The sequence below is a fragment of the Octopus sinensis genome, unplaced genomic scaffold (assembly GCF_006345805.1).
Source record: "Octopus sinensis unplaced genomic scaffold, ASM634580v1 Contig10815, whole genome shotgun sequence".
Lineage (NCBI taxonomy): Eukaryota > Metazoa > Mollusca > Cephalopoda > Octopoda > Octopodidae > Octopus > Octopus sinensis.
The window spans coordinates 446021-469138 of NW_021832223.1; the positions used below are offsets into that span (position 1 = coordinate 446021).

Below are 23118 nucleotides of genomic sequence, written 5' to 3' on the forward strand. Positions count from 1 at the left end.
TTCGTGAGTTGCCAATTTGCTATTTTTTGAAAATTCGAGTGCTTTGTGTTAAAATGCCTCTCTAAATTTGATTTTTTGTTTTTTTGTAAAGTTTGGTAGTTGTTCTGAGTTAGATTTATATGCAAAAGAAAATGTCGCGTATTAGCAAATTTTTATAGATAAAAAAAAATTATCAAGAAAATTAAAAATGAAAGAAAAGTCTTTCTCCAAAACTTGATATAGATTATAACGTATAAAAAAGTTACCACTAAATATGTAAACTTTTAAATGATTTTACAAATTATATAAAAACAAAAAAAATTGAAAGAGCTGACGAGCCTACTTAAGACCTAAAAAGCCACCAAAGGTTCGTGAGCCAGGTTTTTCCGACCCCTGCAGATGACTATCTGAAAGACACTCTGCACATATTCCCAGTCAGTTTTACAAGAGAGAAAAAGATCAAAATAGTTAATAAAATATATTTTTTAATGTTATGTATATTTATGAATGAAATGATTTAAAAAGAATTTAAATTAGGTTAGGAATGCAACACGTTCTCTCTCGATCAGGAATTCGTAGACTGTCTCTCGAGAGTGTGGCCATCACCAAACTAAAAAAAATCAAAGAGGCCGGAACCACAAAAAATGAGAGAATAATCTCCTCCCCACAAGGACCACTAATTACTGTGACATCATCACCCCTTAAAGTCCTCAATTTTTGTGCCAACAATTACCTGGGCCTAGCAGTAATTATTTTATCCCAATTCCAAGAACCATCCAGAAATAGTCGAGGCGGCGATCGCAGCTCTCAGAACCCACGGAGCTGGACTAAGCTCAGTCAGATTCATCTGCGGGACACAGGCAACAGTCCCGACTGACCATTCAGGACATTCACAAAAATTTGGAGTCAAAAATAGCCCAATTCCACGGACGAGAGGACGCCATTCTTTACCCGTCCTGTTTTGACGCCAATGCAGGGATCTTTGAAGCCCTTCTGGGTCCTGAGGATGCCGTGATTTCCGACGAGCTCAACCATGCTTCAATCATCGACGGAATTCGTCTCTGTAAAGCCAAAAGAGTGCGGTACCTCCACAGGGATATGGAAGGTCATTTCTGTCCTAATTTGTAGACTTGAAGGCTAAATTGGACTCAGTTGGGGACTGTCGACTCAAATTGGTGGTGACTGACGGGGTTTTCTCTATGGACGGGAACGTAGCTCCTCTGAAGGACATCCTGGAGATTGCCAGGTCGAGAAATGCCTTCACCTTTATGGACGAATGCCACGCCACAGGCCTTTTTGGAAGGACTGGGAGGTATTTGCTGATGATCTGATGACAGGGGGACCGAGGAGTACTGGGAAGTGATGAATCAAGTCGACATAATTAACTCTACCTTGGGAAAGGCCATGGGAGGGGCAGCCGGTGTGTCTGAGTGGGTCATTTACAGGGGGATATACGACTGCCTCGTCCTCGGTTGTGGGACTACTTCGACAGACATCCCGTCCCTATCTTTTCTCTAACAGCCTGCCTCCCCCTGTGGTCGCCTCTGCCAGCAAAGTATTTTTGTGTGACTAATCAGGCTTTCGAGCTTATAATGAACAGTGATGAGTTCTCCAATCAACTCCAGTCCAATACTCTGCTTTTCAGAGACCGAATGACTCAGGCTGGATTCCAGTTGCTGGTTGATGTTGAGTTTATATGGCAGGGAGACAGAAGTCATCCCATTTGTCCTGTTATGATGCCCAATGAGGTCACTGCTATTCAATTTGGAGATTTGATGTTGAGTATGTCTTCTTCTATACCACTAGAGGAGGGTATATATGTGGTCGGGTTTACTTACCCTGTGGTCCCTGTAGGAAAGGCTCGAATTCGAGTTCAGATGAGTGCAGCACATTCCACTGAGGACGTCATAAGGGCTGTAGAAGCCTTCATTCGAGTGGGAAAAACACTGGAGGTTGTCAGTTGAGGTTCGACTAGTTTATTTGATTACTAACACTTTTCTTTCTGAGATGTTGACTAAATAATAGAGAAGTTGTGTTATTATCGACTTTGATCAGAGATGATATATTACTCTTGACGAATGTTTTACAGCAATTAAATTTTTTAAAAGTACAATCAGTACGACAAAAGGTAAGTGCAATTCACATTTCCACATAAAAACTTGATTTTGTAAAAAAAACTAAAATTTGTGTCTCTCAAACTGAAGAAACCGTTGGAAACAACTTAATTAGATTATGAAATGTTTGTTATCGTTTAGTTAATAGTTTTGGTTTGCAACTTCTCTGGTGGACTGGGAGTCGATCAGGATTGAACGTCCTCCCACAAATTTCACAAGGAATCAATTGACTTTGTGCTGACTCGTAGGCTGCCTCATTGAAAGTATTCAAGTCTTTCATGTTGTACTGTCCCGACGCTTAACATGATCAGAATTGTGATACTGATAATGTCACGTGTATCAACTTGGGCTTTCTTGGGTAAGGGACGTCGAAGGTTTTTTGGAAGTTTGGAGTTCTCAAGCTTCCATTTATCCAGACACTGAGGCTCGTGTATTGGGAGGGATTTAGTCCCGTATTTCCTCCCGCAGATGTAACAGATCAGAAAGACCGGTCCTCCAGACATTTGATATTCATTCTAACGAAACAAATAATTTATATTTGAGGTTGTGTAACGCATTACGTTAATTCTTCTATCGATCAGCACTAATTAAAAGGCGCTTTCCGTCACTACAGTCATTGATGCTCAGAACTGATTTTAACTTTAGGTGGGATTTAAACACGTGGTTAGTTATCAATGACCGCTGAGAACATATTTTGATTTATCACAAATGGGGGCCAGCTTTTCACCTATGGGACCTAGAAACTTTCCGAAGAGTAAGAAACAGAGAATCTATGTTGAGACTCCACATATATTTCGAATTAACTATTCTATAATGTGCTGTTTGATGGAAAATATTTGTCGCCTCAACCCCCGATTCAGTAATTTGCAAAGATTGGATGAAAAAAAACTTAAAAATGACAATTTCGAATATAATGAGAAATATTCAAAATATTGTTTGTATGCGGAACTAGTCGGCTGTGGTAAATAAAAGAGCGCTGTGGTCATTTTTATACTCAATTTAATTTGCATTTTTTAATTGTATTAAATTTTTTTTATCATATCTAAAAAAGAAATTAATTAATCCAATTGTCTTAAAGATCAATTAAAAGTAATTTTTATTTTTCTCAAATCCGGCTTGGTCCACTACTCAGAATTTTCACTTTTGCGGACACTTCATATAAACCTCGTGCACTTAGGCTGTGATAACCACTGTTCATTCAAAGATAGCCTGAATGTAACCCGAACTTGCCCAAACTGTGATTCCTTCAAACATCGCCTTCTTTGATGACAGATCTACATAGATTTTTCCCAGTCGAGATAATCAAATCTGCGTAAATAACTCACTAACTTTTTAAAATTTAACAAATGGGGAAGCTCTTGAAGCATGCCGAGATCACGTGACTTTATTTATTTCGTTTCTCAAGTTCAATTTTGGGAATTTTAAAAAATCCAATAAATATCATACTGAAGTAAAGAAAATAGAACAGAAAAGTCCAGTAAATCTAGATTTCTTTTATTTTCACCGATCGAATCTAATTATGAATTATCAGTATTTATATTCAAATATCGTTGACCTTTTATGATGTTATATCTCGCTTTACTGTTTTTCCATACTATCTCTAAAAATTGCTTGCAGTTCAAATCCCGAAATTGTGAATTTTCTATCAAAGGAGACTACTTTGGAATTCGCATTGAGCATCCAGGCAATTACGAATCAGAAAGTTCTGCCGAAAATGCATTTAAAACATTTTTGAAAAGTATTCAAACACATCTCAAAGATAAAATCGGAATCAATCCAAGTATGAGAGTTATTTATAACTGTGCAAAATCTTCTGTAAGAGCCGAAATTTTAAATTACTATAACAGTCAGGACAGAGATGTGAGTTCAGTATTAGATCAAAATTTTTTGATTAAAGCAGAATGCCAAAAGCAGGCGGATATATTTTCTATCAGACAAATTAGGAACACTGTGGAAATAAAAAGCTTGTTTCCTGAAATATTTCAAAATTCTAATTATTTCCCCAATCAAATAAAGTTAAAACTTTCCTTGTCACTGGTTTGTGATGAACTAATCAGATCTATGACTGAACTATTTCGTAGAGTTGATCTGAACATAGTGAAGTTTATCGTTGAAAATGAATTTGATGAGCAAATTGACATTATTAAGCAAAAATTAAAAAATGAAAAAATATGTATTATAAATAATTTTTCAGATAAACATAAAAAGCTTCAAAATATTCTAATTATTGGCACAAGTATTTTTATTAACAAAAATGCTCAAAAATATAAAAACGTGGCAAATGTTATCGTGGCTCTGGCAAACGAGTCAGTCGATATTTCTAGATTCCCTTCAATGGATAATTTATTCATAATCGGCCACACTCTCCCTGATTCAAATTATAATGTTTTTGATAGTCCAATCGAGGAATTTCGGAAAGTAATTAAAGAAGATGATTACAGCACTGATTTACTCAATAAACTAATTTCTGCATTAATCATATCAGCCGACGCTATAAAAAGATGTATAGATGGAACCAATTTAGACAAATCGAAAAATATCACTCAAGAAATTTTAAAGGGCAGTAATTTTACAAATCCTGTCATAAACTTTACAAACTCGTTCAGAATTTCAGCAATGGCAAAAATATTTATCTTTAAAAGGAATGCGGAAAAAAGGTACACAATTCAGGAATTTGATCTAAATGATGAAGAATGGTATCAGCACATTAAGTCTCCATACATATTTCGCGGGGAAATGGACCAAATTTGTAAATTCGGATACACTGCGTTCAGAGAAGAAAGCGGGTGTTACTACGAATGTCAAGAATGTTCCAAGTTTGAATTTGTAAATGAGACGTCAAAATCGTGTCAAAAATGTTCAGAAGATGCTATTCCTCTGGTCCCTTTCTTGAATTCGTAAATTTAGAAACTAACATTTAGATGTGTTATAATGAACTACACAACGAAACTCATCATCGAAGACAAAAATAGATACATCTATTATTCCATAATCGCCGACTTTTGCTTGTTCCTCATCTCACTGATATTTTTTGCATATAAAATCAACTCGAAAATAATTGCCTACACAGACACTAGTGTCAGTGTGTACATTGCAATCTCAAAAGTGTCTACGTTTTTCTCCGCGACCTTTATAGTTCACTGTTTGGATCCAAAATATTGTGAGGTATTTAACGTGCCTGAATACATAGTGGTACTATATTATGTCGTTCTTATCTCCGTCAATGATATATATACCCCTTTTGATCAGAATTATGAAGATCTACAGAAATAAATTGTACGTGGAAAATGATGACGAGAAAGAAAAAAAATCAAGAAAAGACGCCATCAATACTTGGCTTATTATTTCTTTGAGTATTTTCTTACAGGTTGGTCATATTTAACGAGTGACAGTTTTTTGTTGACTATGTCATTACTGTTGGAGACATTCCTGATTTTTATATCTCGGTGGACCAAAACCACGTAAAAAGAAAGTATGTTATATGTATGAACAATAAAATCCGCAAAGTCTTGTTGATAGTAGTCACTTTCTCTCCGCTAATACCAATATTTATACTTACATACTTGAAACGAACAAACAGTCGGAACTACAACGAAACCAAGATTATGTTGGCTGCAGAATTATCCATAATCATAATTTGGATTATTTACATGCCCACTATTGGCCGCTCTGATCCAATAAAGGGGATTTTTGTAGATTACCTTATCACGACGATGCACGGCACGTTTGTTTATGGAATCATTGTGGGGACGAAAATATATGCAGCTTTTTTTGCTAAAAAAGAAGAACTCAAACTAACTAAATATTTTTTGCAGAATGTCAACAAGTCTTGATTCACTACTAACATTTATCTAAACTAACATTTAGAGTAAAATTCTATTTTATTTAATCGGGCTTAGGCCCCTCTTTCCAACATTAAATCCACGTTCATAGCAAAATAGACGACCGAATGCACTTATTAGTATATCAACATTAGTGGCCGATCACATTTCCAATTTAAACATTTTAAGACGGTCTTGAAAAACAAATTTTGTGAATTTTGCTCGAATCAAGAAAGACTTTTATAGATTACTAATCGACGTCTCGTAAAAAACAGATAAGAACTATTACATTCGATAGTGACCTCTAATGTCTAATGAGCCATATGATCTAACTTTTTTAGCGTTAAAAGTATTTATAAATGAAATATTATTTTTTAAAGAGAACATTATTTAGTCTATCAACAATCTGTGAACGTTGATCAATCGCATGTTGGACAATTTTTTCAATAACTTGATTAACCTGAGAGTATTTTCTCTGAAATTAAAAATCGATATTACAGTGTCAATTTCGAAATATTGTAATTGGTAGTACGAGACTAAATCTTCACATCGACGATATTCGACTTCCCGAAGATAACTGCAATCGGCCATTGAACCGATTATAAAGCCTTTTTAAATGATTCCAAAAAATAAAAACAAAATGAAGTTGGAGAATGTTGGGTCACTGTTTTGACAAGTTGTTGGCACGAATGAAATGAAGATTCGTTGGTCATGTCAAAAAACAAGACATAATACTGCACTCCTTTCTAAAAATGAATACAAAAAACAACCAAATGATGAATCGAGTTGATGAACGTTCCGGAAGTGTCTTGGATATGTAGTTCGTGCTCAAAGTTGGTGGACTTATTGTAGACTTGTACAACTTGAACGGGACTTTCGACGGTCTTTGGGATTAATGTTTTGAACAAAACCATTTCGTAGTTTTTTGATGTGTCGTCTTGGCCAGTAGAACAGGTGGAGAGGAAAGTTGACTTTCCGGTCGTGGGATCTCCTAATAATACACATTTCGTCCGAAGAACAGTTTCCATGGTATTAATATTATATATTTGATTATTATTTATTATCCGACCCCTTGTTCACTTTAAAGGTTTAGGATTTAGTTATGTCGTTCTGCGGTTCTTAAAATAAGTTTTGTCTTCTATTGTCTCTTATAAAAGTTTAAACTAAGAACTTTACAAGTTTAAGTTGTGAAACAAGTTCAAGTTCGAGGTCTACAGTGCCAGAGGATCTTCGGCTGTGGTTCCCATTTGACGTTTTTCTTGTTGAGGAATTTTTATTTTATTCTGGGGCTTACTTACATTTTTCGTTTATCTCCATGTTTTATTGCTGGTGATTCTTTATCGAGAATTGATGATATTATTCATGAGTCCCTAATATTACATAAACTTGAGGTTCCCTGATGACGATTTTGTCCGGGCCAGCCTCCACACGAGATTCGGGGTGGTCGGGATTCGCTCTTGTGCCAACCTGGCTTTGCCTTGCTATCTATCTTCATTGTTAGCTTCCAGGAATTCTGTTTGCTTTGTTTTTTATTTCTTTTGCGAAATCAATGAGCTCTCAGAATACTCATCTGCTTGCTGATTTAGAGCATACTTGGTCTTGGTTTTCCAGAAAATCGGTAAGTTCAAAGGAGCTGGAATGACATTTACTACAAGAAAATTTTAGTCAAATATTTCTAAACTGGATCGACTTAGCTGGCCTCTTTAACTGTGCTTACCAGCCACACAGCGGAGAGTAGCTCAGAGCTCTTCCAGTTCCAAGTACGGGATTGCATCTGGACAACGAATCTCTGTATCGGATATCTGTCATCCCCACACCAGCAAGTGCAGAGGCACAATTTCTCTAAACGGCTTGTATGCTCTATCCTGTAAAGAAAGTGCTGGTAGATTTTATAGCTACAGCAATTGAATAAAGTCGTTAAAAGGGTTTGAACAAAACGATGGTCATGTTTTTATTCACATCGGCCTTTGCCGGAAGCGACGAAAAGCGTCCCGACGGGATGACTACCTCTTATTTAGGGAGTCTTTGATACCGCTGGAATCGTCGGTAAGGAGGCGACTCAGCTCCTATCGTTCTTGAAAACACTTTTTAGTCTAATTAATTTTAATTTCTTTATCAAATTTCTTTAATTAAATAAAGAAATAAAAGAATAAAAACAATCTATTTGACGTGTGGTCATGTCTTTATTCACATCCAATGATTTTTCACCACCAGATGCAGTGAACAGAGCATTTCCTTACAAACCACCAACTACTCAAGACCTCCAGGTATCACATCTTTTATTAATCTTCTCAGAAATCCCTAAATAATGAAATACAAACAACCGAACGATTAATCAAAGTAACTATTCTATCATTTTTTAGGATAAAATTGCCGATATCGATAGATTATCAAGAGAAATTCGCCTGTCTGTCTCTCGGTTATGAGAAAGCCCTAATCCCTCAGAGTTTCTGAAGAGACATGTGAACTATCCACCAAAATACAGGAAATGGAGCCCCTTGTTCGAAAATTGGACAATTTCAGTTCGAATGAGCCAATTAGTAAGGTTATGGCCAATTTGTCGCGGTTTGACTGTCTCAAGACCCGCCTTGTGGGAGTGGCGGATATTTTGAGGGTTGTGGGGTTTTTTGAGGAGGATAGGAGGCGGAGAATTGGAATGTATATTCTGAGGATCTTGGAGAACTATTTGATAAAGGAGAAATTGAAACAGTAATTAAATAAATTTAATTATATTAAATATTATTTTATATTTATTTTTAATAGATTGTAAAGAGATTAAACGGATTGGAACACTGTGTGGTTAACCTTTTTCAAATTATTTCAGTCCCGCTTATATGGAACACCAGATTTGGAAGAGAAAATTGAATTTTTAAGCAAAAGCAAAGACAAAGTTGAGACATATCTCTCAAATAGACTTCAATCTGCCATCACAGACTGTGGTTGGTAGTGACTCAGCCTATATAAGACGAGTTTTGTAGAATCTACGACATTTTCCATTTGATAGGACGTGCGGATAGTCTGGAATCAGCATACGCCCACCATCATTCAGCTAAACTCTGTCAAGATCTCAAAAATGTCTCCATTTCTGATTTTTGTGCGATTTTTTTAAAGTTTTGTGAAAAACAGGTGTTATTTGGCCGATTGATGTTTATAGGTGGAATGGATGGGACAAAACGTGTCAAATAGTCATATACTTGTCTTTAAAACCCTCAAGCTGATACTAGAGACTACACAAGAGGACAGGAATTCGTTTGTCGAGCAAAAAATACAGGTTGTTGAGGACAAAGTGGAATATTTGGTGAAATACAAAAATGTTGGTTAATTTTTATCATTTTAGGAACTGGACGTGTTTATTTTAGCATTGTCGGGTCTTTTTGAGCATATTTGGACTCAGAGTACACACTCACTGGCGATATTGTAGATGAACAACCCAAAGTCGAGTTATTGCTTTCCTGTGTCTACCAACCGATATCAGCACTGGTCAAAAAATATCTGTTTTTAAACAATTTGGTTAAGTTTCCAACACTGAGTGATATCACATCCTCGAATGTTCTGGAATGTTCTAGAAAGTTCTTTTAGACTGACATTACTGATGAATTCCGAGTGATGTCTTCTGGTTTAATTCGATCATTTGTGGAGTGGTTTGAACATTCAGTTCGATTTGGACATTCTGTGCAGTTGGGAGTATTCATGTGCTGGATTAGAGTGAGTTGTATTCTCTCTATATAGGGATCCTTCCTCTCTTATTTGGAGTACTATGAGAAGGTGGTTGAGCACTGGAATGCCAGGTCGAATGCCCTTATTTTGGAAGGAATAGATCCATGGACTGTGGTGTTGATGTTGTCTGATTTATTCCAAACCATGGGTGATCAGTTTTGCTATATTCAGTGAGCTTTATAAAGCAGTTTGCCGAATTAAAGAACAAAATTAAACTTGCCTGTAATAAAGAAGAATCAAATTCTAATCCAATTCAGAAATCTCTCACTCTGTACCCACTAATTGAGTGCGATACACCCGATCTGGTCTTGTTTGGTAGTTTTGGATGTTAATGTGCAGAGGAGGGTCAGTTTGAAAGAGTAGTGGTCGACACATGCACTCGTAGTGTCACCCTCGCATTGAATTGCCTGTACATTAAAGTACAGTCCAGTCTCGATGGATTGGAGACAGTAATATGAGTTGTGTCATTTTAGTATTTGTCAAAGAGTGAGGAATATGGGGACGTGTGTTCTGCGAGTGAGCACATGACTCAGGTATGGCAGTCCAGTCATTCAAGGTGGGCAACTACCTTGTCAATTTTCCTCATAACTGTCAAGTGTTGCTATCGACGAACAGTGCATTGCTCACTGTGTTCAACTGGCACAAATTTGGGGTGTTTTCGTGTTGTGGTGAAGAGTTGGAGTGCACATTGGTGGATGAGTGTGTGGAGTATATAATCACGTGCTTTATTGAAAATGTGGAGACCAAGATTGGGTTGTTTGGGTCGTCGAATGTGGTGTTGGGCATTTTGCTGACTGATATTGGTGTGGAGTGAGTGTAATGTGTAGAATATATCGTCAATGTACTTCACGGTCTTCACCACAGGTCGGTCGATTCAGTTCTGCTCCTCAAACACTCTATTATGTCTTTGTTGGAGTAACTGATTCTAGTCCGGGTTAAGACACTCTTAGGTGTTCTCATATTAAAAGATATTTCTATAAAAATTGAAATTTTCATGATTATCTCTTTCCCTGAAACTACACCGTTGTCTCGTCATTTATCGACATCTATTCGTTTTTTATTGCAGTAGGGAAGCTGAGTCAACTGACATTTTCAGTTCTTTTCTTATGGCGATAAGACTATTGGGTTCCTTAGTATCTTGATGTTACATTTGACGATTTTTATGGCGTGTCTTTGTCAATAACTATGCTCTTAAAGGTTTTATTGATCATCATTGATTGAATTTAGGTCGTCTGAATATTTATGTTCCTGTTTTTTTATTATAATTATAATTATAAACTTGGTCAGTACAATGTCAATACAATAGGAACTATTGTGACTTTTGCGTTGTAAGTCAGGACCAATTCTCCAACGAGTTGATTTATACTTGTGAGCAGTGTTCCCTCTAAGCTGCGCGCGTGCGCGGGCCGCGCAGCAGTTTGCACCTTGCTGCGCAGCGAAATTTTTTTCTGCGCAGTAGAAAGTATAATATTAAAAATTGCTATTTTTTTTAATTTTTATATGAATTTATATATTCTTATTTTCATTTCAAAACGAAAACGTGTCTATAATATTGATATGAGACTTAAGAAAAATTCTCCTTCTTTTAAGCCAGAATGGTTGATAGAGTACGTCGAAACCTTAACACCAGATTCAAAAATTCCCCAACATGTGCACACTGGGTGATATTTTTAGTTTTTCCGAAGACTGCGGAGTTGTTTGTAAAATATGTGGCGACGCTAAAGCGACTTGTGATTTTGCGAGTGGAAAAACCTGGGATATATGGAAATTGGATTATCTGAAGAGACATATTACCCATAAAATTCATCAGATTCAATAATAAAATTAAGAAGAATTCGAGCAGGAACTGGAATCAGCTGCTTGCTCACAGAGTCTAAGGATGACCGACAGATGAGATTCAAATGAGTGATCGTGCACGAAGTAAAATTGAAAAAGTGAAAATTTCATTGACAATGTTATTTTGGCTCTCTCCATGAATGCTTCATTACTTTCTGTTATGAATATACATGATCATATGGCAAAATATGTAGAACTTCCTGATAGCTGCGAAGAAAAAATTATGCATTTGAGTTTGTTGAATGCATCGACTACGTGGTCAAAGAGATATGTATGCAGGAAATTAGAGAGTCTCGGTTCCATACACTCATTGTGGACGAAAGCACAGATATATCCGTAACCAAAATGCTTTATTATATATATAAATATCGTCCTACGGGGACAAATTATCACAAAACAGTTTTTTGCTAGCATAATGAAACTTACAAGTTGTGACAGTAAATCTATTTCATTGCAATCAAGAAATTCTACATGACAAACAATCTTGATTTCAAAAGATGGTAATGTTTACATCAGATGGGGCATCCGTTATGCTAGGGAGAAGAAATGGCGTGGCATCACTGATCCGTGCTGAGGTTCCTCATCTTACTGAACAACATTGCGTCGTTCACAGACAAGATCTAGGGATCGATGATGCATGGAAAAAAATAATCTTGTGAAAAATATTGAAATATTACTCCGGACTGTTTATACTGTTTTCAGTCGATCAAGTATAAAAAAGCTGCATTTCAGGACCTGGCTAATGTGTTGTTGTTGAAGATGTCGTTTCATTTAAGCCACTAAATGAAGTGAGATGGATGTCTCGGCATTTTGCTGTTAAAGCTTTGATAAAAAACTACACAATTTTAATTGAATATTTCAAGAAAAAGGTTGAAGATGATAATGATCCGATTGCAAATATTGCTTAAAAACAACTTCAAATCCTCTTATTCATGTTGCTTTAACTGTCTTAAATGAAATTTTGGCTGAATTAGCAGATTTGTGCACAGTTTTCCAAAGAAGCTGTATATCGACCATAGAAGCAGTACAGTTTGCCAGAGCAAAAATTTCGAAGCTGAAATCTCAATATTTGGATGGAAATGAAATTTACTGGAGTGACAGTGTGAAGATGTTGTTATCAACAACTGGTTATGGAGAGATACAAATACAGATGAAATCCTATGCTTTATCGAGCATGTTTATCTGCATTTACAAGAAAGATTTCCAGCTGACGAATTAGAGAATGGGTAGCATTTGACACTCAAGCAATTCAAAATCAGACAAACTTTGAATTTGGAAAAGAGGAGATAATTAAATTAGCGAAAAAATATGAAAATTTTTACTCTCTTCAGAAGTCCCACTCATAAAACTGCAGTCGGAATATACAGATCTCAAGTTTATTTTAAAAGAAAAACTGCACTCTGGTGCTTTTGAAAACATTTGAAGATGTAATTTACTATATACTAGCGGAGAAAAAATTTTCAGCCACTGCAACATTTGTGGATATTTGTGGCACATTTCAAGCGTCGAGTGCTGATGCTGAACGTGGATTTAGTTTGATGAACTGTATCAAAACTAAACTACGTAATAGACTTGAGATTGACCATTGGAGATGATCATGCGAATCAAATTCTATTTAACAAGTGGGAATACAGTGGATCTTGATCGAGTATACAAATTTTGGATACAAAATAAAACAGAAGAGAATATCCAATTGACTAGACCTATTTTTTTAACCATTGGTTTTTTAATTGTAAAATTTTCCCCCCCCAAAAATTTTTTGCACACGTCACTTTATAACGCTGCACAATGCAATGTGCCCAGCGCGCATAGCTACCACTCGCTTAGAGGGAACACTGCTTGTGAGGTCTCTCTATTAAGTTAATTTAATCTGCCAATTGTTGGATCAATAACAAATACAGAAATATCTGGCTTGTTTTATACTTTACTCCTCCTTGGTTTGCAACTTCGTGTCTACTCTGATTTCAGCACGACTATAGTTTGATGATTTCTTTTTATTTCTTGGAATTTTTAATGCTTTTAATTGATTTTTACAGTTTTGAGTGGATAAAATGTATGGATAAATTATATATCTTTAAAATATGGTTATCGTTAATTTTCATTCAAAATCGAAAATTCTGTCATTTATGAGTATCATGGGAAACCTGGAAACCCAATCAATCCAATTCTTAACTCGTTCTTATCGAAAAACGTATCGAGCAGAAAACTAGAAGGGTGTGTGTCACTTAATTAAACTGAAGTGACCAATGTAAAAATCAAAAAAATGTCAGTCAAAAAATTTAACTTGATTTCTCAATATAATACAACAAGAATGAGACAATATATAAAGAAAAAGAAAGTGACTATAAACTATTGCTGGTAGGATTTAGTACACAGCCTCTCTTTGGAATGCAAAACATTGAATCACACAGTGTAAGCAAATACAACTTTGGAGGTGAATTGCCACTCCTTCCAATACTGAAAAACACCTATAAACATCCCGACACCCACAATACATTTTTGTCTCGACTACACAAATAATGTGACGACTCCAATTTCTTGTGCACAAAATATCCCAAAACAACACCAGAAACAGCCGAAAGCATCGTAATCGACTCCCTGTTCCAAACTAACAGCAAATCAGGTTCCAAGTAAGCTGGCAATATTATGATAGCATAATAGTTAACTGACATTACACGTCTCTTCACTAAACCGCACTTCCGAACTCCCACTAATCACTCTACCTTCAAAATCAACAAAAATCCCACGATCTAAAATAAAGAAGTAAAAATACTGTTAAATAGAACTAAAAGACACACATTCTTGTCATCCAAAGGGTATGTCACAACGTCGTGAGGAATGATAGTCCCCCTCATCTACAACTTACACCACTGACAGTACCGTGTCCTTAGAAGTGCAAATTGCTGACACAGAATTATTTTTGAGATTAAAATTTAAAAACCCTTGGAAGATCCATAAACCACTTTCATATTTTTTGTGAATCAAAAAATAAATTAACCAAAAGAGGTCGAATCCGAAGTGATTTGAGAGCCTGGAAATGCCACGTAGAAGTACTTTATAAGGCATAAACATCGAATGGGGATCCTTATGCCACACATAAATCTCAATGGAAAACCCAACAGCAATGGCCAGGAACACATTCCCATCAATTCTGACTGTTTTAAAACATGTACAATCCACAAATGTGCGACATATCAACTGTCTGCTCACTGCAGGAGGGCTGTTCTGATTGACCGACTGGAGCATATAGTTCAAAGGAATGCAGTTAAGACTGTATATTTGTCGCATTATCATCACCACACAGTTCAGTTCGACTAGCACGTTTATTTGAAACACAGGCTCATTCATTATTTGAAACACTACCACATCACATCCCACTCATACAATCCCTCCGTCCTGACTGGTCGAGAAGGAACAGTCCTTGCAATGTCCCCACAAACAGATTCATCCCAACCACACTCGCACAAAATATCTCCGAATGAAATTTTATTTTATATTTCTTTATTTCAGGCACCGATTGAGACTTGGAAGAAGACTGAGGAGACGGTTTCTTCAAAGTGGGGTCAGTTGAAGGATTTTCAAGTTCAAATTTAATTGTTTTCCGAATGCTATACAATTATAAAAAGACAAAACGTATCCGAGCGGAATTCCGCGATTGGGGGACTTTGATGTCTCGTTTTGGGTTTTTCGACCTTCAAAGTAGACTCTGTTATGTTAGAGGGACATTTCATCGTCACATCCACGTGACCTACACTTTCTTTCCTCGTAGCTGATATTTCTGGGTCCCTCGGTGGATTGGCGAAGTGAGTCACAACTACACATTACTCGCCTTCTCTACCATCAAGGCTCCTTCTGGAGTCCTTACTGCACAATTCTTTCATTTGCTTAATAGTCTGACTGACTTGTCCACTTTCCAGAGTTATGAAGGGATGGATATGAGATCACTCGACTTTGAACGGTCTTGAGGGTCCCGATGTAGACACAGCCTTAAGAAGTCGTGCATCTTCGATGACCAGGCTTTCTGTCTTCTTAGTTTAGGTGGGGGGATTGTCGGGATGAGGAGAAGAGCCTTCATTGGGTGGTAGTTGGACAGTGCTAGGAATGAAGTAGGCAAATGTACGAGGCTTCCCCTCTGCCATTTGGATAAGTGTTATTCCCAAAGACCAAATGTCGCACTGTTGAGTTATTTATAACTATTAACCCTTCCGTCGTCGTAGGTAGTCTGCTTTTCTGTCTCACAGTTGATCACTTCTGGGGCCATCCTAAGAGTAAATGGGAAGTCTGACCAATAGGGAGTGCCTATGAATGTATTCCGTCCTCCAATCGACTTGTCCAGGAGGGCACTCACCCCAAATCAACTGGGAACTAATAGAATTAACAGGTTGCCTAATTTTATTTCACATCGGTGTGTTATTAGAATATTCTGGCCTTTTATATCTCTGTGGATGATGTTGTTTTGGTGGAGATGTGCCAATCCCTTACAAATAAGTGGCACCACGTCAAACGGATAATATTTCCCGCGTAGCAAACGCTATCCAATTTTCGGGCATCATATTTGTTTTGTTGCTAATTATTAATTTAAAATAAATAAAATACCTTTTATTATTGTCTCTAGTGTGCCCATACTGCAAAACTCCATTACAATCCACAATTCCTCCGTTTTCCCCGCGAAATGGCACATTGACGAACGAATTAAAATAGTTGGCTATATTCGGATGGCGGGAAAACTTATATTAAATCAAAAAACTAACTTTTCTCAAAATATCGACCTCAAGTCTAAATCCCTCAATGTCATTCTAAGAATGAGGTCACATTCCGACCTTTTCCAGTAACATAATCTTGATTGCAGTGAGTTGGCCGGACTTGAGATGTATTGCCTGCAAATTGATGGGCTACAGTACCTTCCAGACTGTCCCGTAAGTTCCTCTTCCAATGGTTTCGAGGAGTCGGAATTCAGAAGGAGACCCCTTGTGGATTTCTGGCCAGAAAATTTACTTTTAAACTGGAGAGTTCGAGTTGCAAGCCTTGGTTGAGCATTCTAACAAGAAAAAATTTATTGTGTCCCGATTAAAACAATTTATTATGATTAATTTTATCAAGATAACAAATTTAAATTTAAAATTTACATAAATCATTTTTTTCTCAAAATTTATTCTAATATAATTACAAAAATAAATCAAGTAAAAAATGCCCGTTAACTTTAATTCTAAAGATTTCTGCAACAATTTTATACAACAACTAAAAGACACGACATATTTTTGAAGGATAATCACCCAATTCATCAGACCGAATAAGTCCTTATAAATAAGGTAATTTGTGACTAAACAAAGTCTTCCATTATTCGTATAATTCTGGATTGGTTTTCATAAATATAAAAATTTTAAATTTTTCTACTCATTATATGTTAAACTCAACATTACAAACAGTTTTATTAGCAGACACAAGAATTGTCCCAACTCTCAGCTCTAGAAACACAGAATAACACATACCAATTATAAAAATACATCAAACTCTGAACTTAATAAAAAAATTCGATGGCGTGTAGGAGAATTTAGTTTAGCCACACTTGCTAAAAATTCACGACTTTGGGTGCTTTCCAATCCAGTGACAAGACAACTGTATGAGCTAGAATGACTGTCTGTAGGGAAAATGTCATAAAACACCCGAAAAGAATTGTTTGTACACAAATTGCCTATAAAGAATTGGATGATGAGTACAAAAACATCAGTGTCCTTTTGTACGATTACTTCTAGCAATAAAGGTATCAATAAGAAAAATTCTCGTTTTGTTGCATTATTAAAAAACACACATTCTGCACGAATTTTAATAAAATAAAAAAATGAATTCATAAATAATATTTATGGTCTTAAAAATTAAAAATTCAACTTTTTAGACTGATTCCAACCTTTATCAATCCAATCAGGCTTATAACCAAAAATGCACTATATAACTTACAAGAGAAGAGATATCATGCTGTAGGCTTTGTTTCATCAACAAGCGTCGGCTATTTGTAATAGATGGAAAAATTAATTCGCTTAAATATTCCAAAATCTTGAAAAAATGTCGGTTAAATTTAAATTTGCACAAAACGAACATTCTAGTATGACAACGATCCAAAAAGTCCAAATAACTGTTAAATGATTACTATAAAATGAAATAAATGTTTTAGAATACCCAAGTCAATTGCCTGACATCAATTCAATAGAAAATTAAGGAAAATTTTAAAAAATCAAAGTTAGTTTAAAGAGACCGAAAGACATCCATGAATAAAAACAATTTTCTATGAAAATGGGGAAATATTACTCTTTTGAATTTCCCAAAAGGACATAATCTACAGAATGTGGGATTTCAATTCAAAATTAAAGGGTTTGGCACATACGGACATTGTGGGAATTTTCGGATTGGAAAAAAGAAATTTGTTGCAAAAAAATTCAATAAAAAGTGGAATACTTCCAGATTAAGGAAATTCGATGTCTCAAACATACCACTGGCATACGCCATGGAAGTTGAGCACAATATTGAATTACTAAATTTGAAGGGAAGGATGCCTGATGAATTGTGGAACAATATGCCATTTTTTGTTAGGAATACTGCAATAAAACATGTCAAACACAAAGTGTCGGCCAAGAGCTCTAAGTGGCTTTTTGTTAACACCCTAAACATTGGTGAAATTTGTAAAGCTGCTAAAGTCTCTGGAATTGCTGAAAAGACTACGGGAAGGGCTTAATTCAGAAATTATGTGCCGCCTATATATGTTGATAAAGCACTGTTGAGTGAGGGACTTAAAATCCTGGAATGCGTGCGGACAACACAGCAATTACAGGAAACAAAGTCGGGGATTGACAACATTTCAGGAGAATTACAGAAGCAAACTATCGTAAAAATACTTCTTAAGACAATACAACATCGTCTAATGCCAAATTCAGAAATGATTTGACCGGCTGTCCAAGCAGGATTCAGAAAGGACGAGATACACTTGAGCATATAGAAAATGTCCGAAGGATTATAGAAAAAACCCATGAATCCCATAAGAGTGTATACATTTGCTCATTGACTATCGGAAAGCTTTTGATTTCGTTATACATGACAAGCTGTAGTCTGGTTTAAAAGAATTTGGATTCGATGCCCATCGGATGTGCACTAAATAACTCAAGTTAAAATAGTTTTTTCAACAATTAATCTAAAAAATCTCATATTTGTAATTTATTTGTTAAACTACGGTATTTAAGCAAGTTGAAGGAGAGAAATTTCACAGATACGACCTGCTTGCAAACAAACTGTCGGTTCTTTATATAGCAAAAGTAAAGATTAATCGGGTAGTCTTGACATGAAATAGAGTTGTCTCAAAGTTCTTTAAAAGTCATATGGATAACTTATCCATCGATGAAGGAACGTTGTGTTAAATAGAACCCTGAGAGTATGCTCATTCAACAGAGACATGAAATGAAGATTATACTAACTAGGTTAAGTAATCCCAGCGTCCAAAATTCTTCAAATTCTCCTTGCATGTTTGAATGATGACTAGTTTCCTTCTATCTGAAAGTTATTCAAAATGAGTAAATATTTTATGATATCACCATCAAGATGGATATAACCCAAATTAATTAGCTTAGGCTGTACTACTAAATGGACGATTGTCGTAACTATGATTTATCTCAGCAAGGGACCTCCAATCAAAAGAGGCACAGAGACCTTCCATCTTTCCCTGCAGGTCTTTCTCTGCAAAATCAGACGCGAACAGTCTCTAGACAGTCATAAATAAATTTGGTATTATAGTGGGTTCGATGGATAGGTACCACTAAGTTGGTGATCATCAAAATCACTGGGAACAGAAACAATGCTCAACGTCTCCTAATTCGAAAGATTTTCCCCAAAATATATGGACGGGTATTTATGGTCTCGACACCTCAAAGGAATTGCTTAAAGACTCAGAGGGAAAGCTTTCTTGTCGTTTCAAACACCTAGTGGTTGATTGCTACATATCCCCAGTGGAGTTTGACATGGAGAGCCTCAACTGGGCCATAAGAGTAGTAAGAGAGGAGGAAATGCTCAATTTAATCATGGTGAGTCGGTCAGCTACCAAATTGCAAGAACTCAAAAATTTGTATCCAAAAAGTATGACATACGCAAAAGTGGTAGGATTTAACGGCATCTGACTTAACCTTTTGCAGTCCTTGGGACCATACTCGATTACTCTTAGAACTGGCCAAAGTGTGTTGTTTGCTGATGCATCAAAGACAACCGAGATTTTTCTACCTCAGTGGACATGAATATGGCCCAGGTTGATGCAAATGAGCTTTATTCTGCTGGGATTGGAAACTTTGATACCGAAGACTTTGTTTTCAGTCGGATTTTTACTTCGAGGAGTCTTGTGCAGTTAAGACAGACTTTTAAAGAGTATGCCAGGGTTACACTTGTCATGTTGTGAACATTTATAGATGACAATCACTCGAGTAATAAAGCTGTCTACAGTAAAATGCTCGAGTCTGTCAAGAACTTGTACAAAGCACTGGGTAATGTTTTTGCGTCACATTACTTTTTAGCCGACTACATTATCAATCCGATTACATTCTTTGCACATTATTTAAACAAATCTTTGAAAGGTCTAGAAACTAACGACCATTTGTTGTGCTATATTATCATCTCCAGATCTGAAGTTTGCGCTTTAAGGAATGACGTAGATCGATTTGGGCGATATCTCAGACGTCTTTTTGAATCGCTACAGAGTTCCTTTGGCTCTCTCTATCAAGCAAGATACTCCGGAGATTTTAAAAAGCTTCTACTGTTGCTATTAGGAAGACAAGGATCTTAAATAATACTTACTATATCGCTTTCATTTATTTATCGCCTTTCATTTATTTCAGAAGTCTGGAAAATACCATTTAAAGTGCCTTAATCCAGTTAGACGCCAATCTTCATTAATTTACAAATTTTATTGGTCCCTATTTTAGAGGGACTGAGAAAAAAATAGGAGTTTTAGTGATATTTTGAACTTAATTGGAAATTAATTACCAAAAGGTTCAAAAAATATTATTTAAATTTATTTTTTGTTTATTTTCATATTATTTTCTATAGCCTGTTCGTATTTCAATTTACAATATAATGAGATTGGTGATTTTCTGATTTTTTGCGTTTATTTTAAGATGGCTTAATACTTTTATTTTACTCGAGAATTTCAATCTATACAACAATTTTTTCCAATTCTAAAAAGATTAGAAAACATTAAGGTTTTCTGAGCTTTAATGATTTTGTAGAGTTTTTTGAGTTTTAATATTCGAAAACATTAGCGTTGACGCTATATATAATAGTCTTGATAACCGCTGTATTGGATTCTTTTTAAAATTTAGAAACTAACTAAAAATCAACTTTAACATTGACTACAATTCTATTTTTCAAACGTTTTTTGGATATGTGAATTCTATCATTAACAAATCTAGACGGAGTCACCAATAAAGAGAGACTTTTAGTTAAAATTTCCTGCATACAATTAATGAACCATAATCTGCTTTTATTTGAGAACTAAATGGAAAGTAAGTAATTTCCTTTGAAATAAATTGTTTAATTAATTGAAGAATGCTACAACTTATTTGTACTTTCAAAGATGATAATGGAAAAAGAAAAAAAATACAAATAGAATAAAAATTCAAATTACTATTGATATATTAGACCAAAATGACTAAATGATGGCATCAGCTTGAAACAAGTAACTCTTGTGAAAATATTAAAAAGTCATAGAAAAGGTGCATTTAAAGAAATAGATTGACTATAAAAGATATGATTAGAATAAAAGAAAAAGATATTAATTCATAAACAAGACTGAATTTCGAAAGGACAACTGGTGCTTCGAATTGAATCGGAAAGGAAATACCGAGACGAAGATTTCAAAATTATCTGCAGAACTAAGAACTTGTAAATTGCTACGTAAGACAGGCTCTGCCTCAGAGTGAAAAACAAAATGTGATGGATATTCTATGTCGTTATGAATATAAAAAGTCAAAAAAAAGGAGAGCGTGTCTTTAGTCAATAACTAATTCAATTTCCATTTTTTTAAGTATCACTATATTTTCTTTGTAAAGTCTTATAGATGAGATTAGTAAGACATCATGCTCGTTTTCAATATTTTTTAATAAATCCTTTTCAATTGTAGTTAATCTGGCCACAGTGTCATTTTTTTTAATTTCTTCTTCATCATTTATATTTTCATTATTTTCATCTTCAATGTTTCCGCAATTTTCCATCTCTTCTATTGTGTCATTTTCTGCATATTCATATGCAAGAAATTCTTTAATATCTAACGCAGGGGTTATCAACCTTTTTAGTTCATGGGCCAAATCGATAATTAAGATTAGTATCGCGGGCCGCAAAAAATATTTTTATATTTTCCAAGCCGGTAACTCGCTTGCAATCCAAAGTGCAGTCACTGCTGATGCGTAATGAGTTTTTGATTCTTTTTTTTCTTTTTTAATTTCCATTTCCTTTATAAAGAAATACACGCTAAAAAAGTTTACAAAAGGCGTTGTAACTAAAAAGAAAGTATTATTTGTTTATTAAGTTTTTAAAATCCGGAATAAGTAAAGTCGAAGAAGTTCGTAAAAGTTGACCAAGTGATTATTCGTGAGTTTGTTACGATATTTATTTTTTTATTTGAATCATTTTACTAAATATTGATTTGCATAAATATGTAGATCCAAACATTGGAGCAGAAATTCTTGGAATATCTTCTCTTTATCAACTACTGAGGTCGTTCAAATAAGATTCAAATAACGCTCGCGATGTTCCTAAAATAAATTTACGAGTTTTACCAAATTGCCTTTTTAGCTTTCTCTTCGCTCGCATCTATGTGTTCTCGATATTTTGAGTATGGATGGAGCGGTCCAAATCAGAATGTGAATTAATCCCTTATCCAATGTGCACAATCCCACCATAGGCTGCCCAACCATCAGTAATGATATGGGTGCCGGGAAGCACGCGTCGAACGATAACTTCATTCAGTGTTTCCGCTGTCCTGTCTAAAGAATAAATGGAAAAAAGAACCTGCAACTTCTTCAAAAAAGCACTTTCTAGTTTCCCTGTCTATTCCATCCAATACCCAATGGCCTGGTCGCCAATGACCTCGATGGTACTTTCTGTGAAAAAATTTGCACTCGTCTATTTCCACTATCGACTTTTCTAAAAATTAAAATTAAATGAATTACGTAATGTATCTTCATTAATTACGAATCCCCCAAGTTTAATCGGAGCATTTGCAAGAGACACCGTAATAAGTTCTCTGCAAAAGTTCGCCCAATCTGTAATCGTATTGTTTTGTGTGTTATATTTTTGAATTTGTCTTGAGGAATTAATTCGTTAAAATTAATAATGGACGCATTTTTGAACAATGCCGCTAGTTCTATATCATGTTGTAAATCAGTGAATCTCAACCTTTTTTTGGTGTACCAAATGAAAAGTCAGTGTACCAAAAAAAACGTCAACCAAGTTATTTTGTGTACCAAAGAAACAAAGACTTATTTAATTTTTTAATTAATTTTATTAACTTAAAATCTTTTTTTAACTATTTAATGAGAGCCTTGGCTTTCATGCATTTTATTCCTGAATATCTGGGTCCAAGCGTGTTAAAGATAATCTGACATCTTCTCGCGAGCAAATATCAA

At 35.4% G+C, this 23118-nt stretch overlaps 1 protein-coding gene across 1 annotated transcript; it reads right to left on the bottom strand.

The window, feature by feature from the left end:
• Nucleotides 1–6513: 6513 nt before the first annotated feature.
• Nucleotides 6514–6942, bottom strand: LOC115228547 (intraflagellar transport protein 27 homolog). Its single transcript, XM_029799117.1, has 2 exons — nt 6685–6942; nt 6514–6648 (listed from the first exon to the last, which is right to left on the bottom strand). Exons 1-2 carry the CDS (start codon nt 6940–6942, stop codon nt 6514–6516), a joined length of 393 nt encoding a protein of 130 aa, XP_029654977.1.
• Nucleotides 6943–23118: the final 16176 nt, after the last annotated feature.

Coding starts and splice junctions, on each gene's coding strand:
- LOC115228547 (XM_029799117.1), bottom strand. CDS start 6,942: ATGGAAACTGTTCTTCGGACGAAATGTGTATTATTAGGAGATCCCACG. Junction 6,649..6,684: donor TCAACTCGATTCATCATTTG/GTTGTTTTTTGT, acceptor AAAGGAGTGCAG/TATTATGTCTTGTTTTTTGA.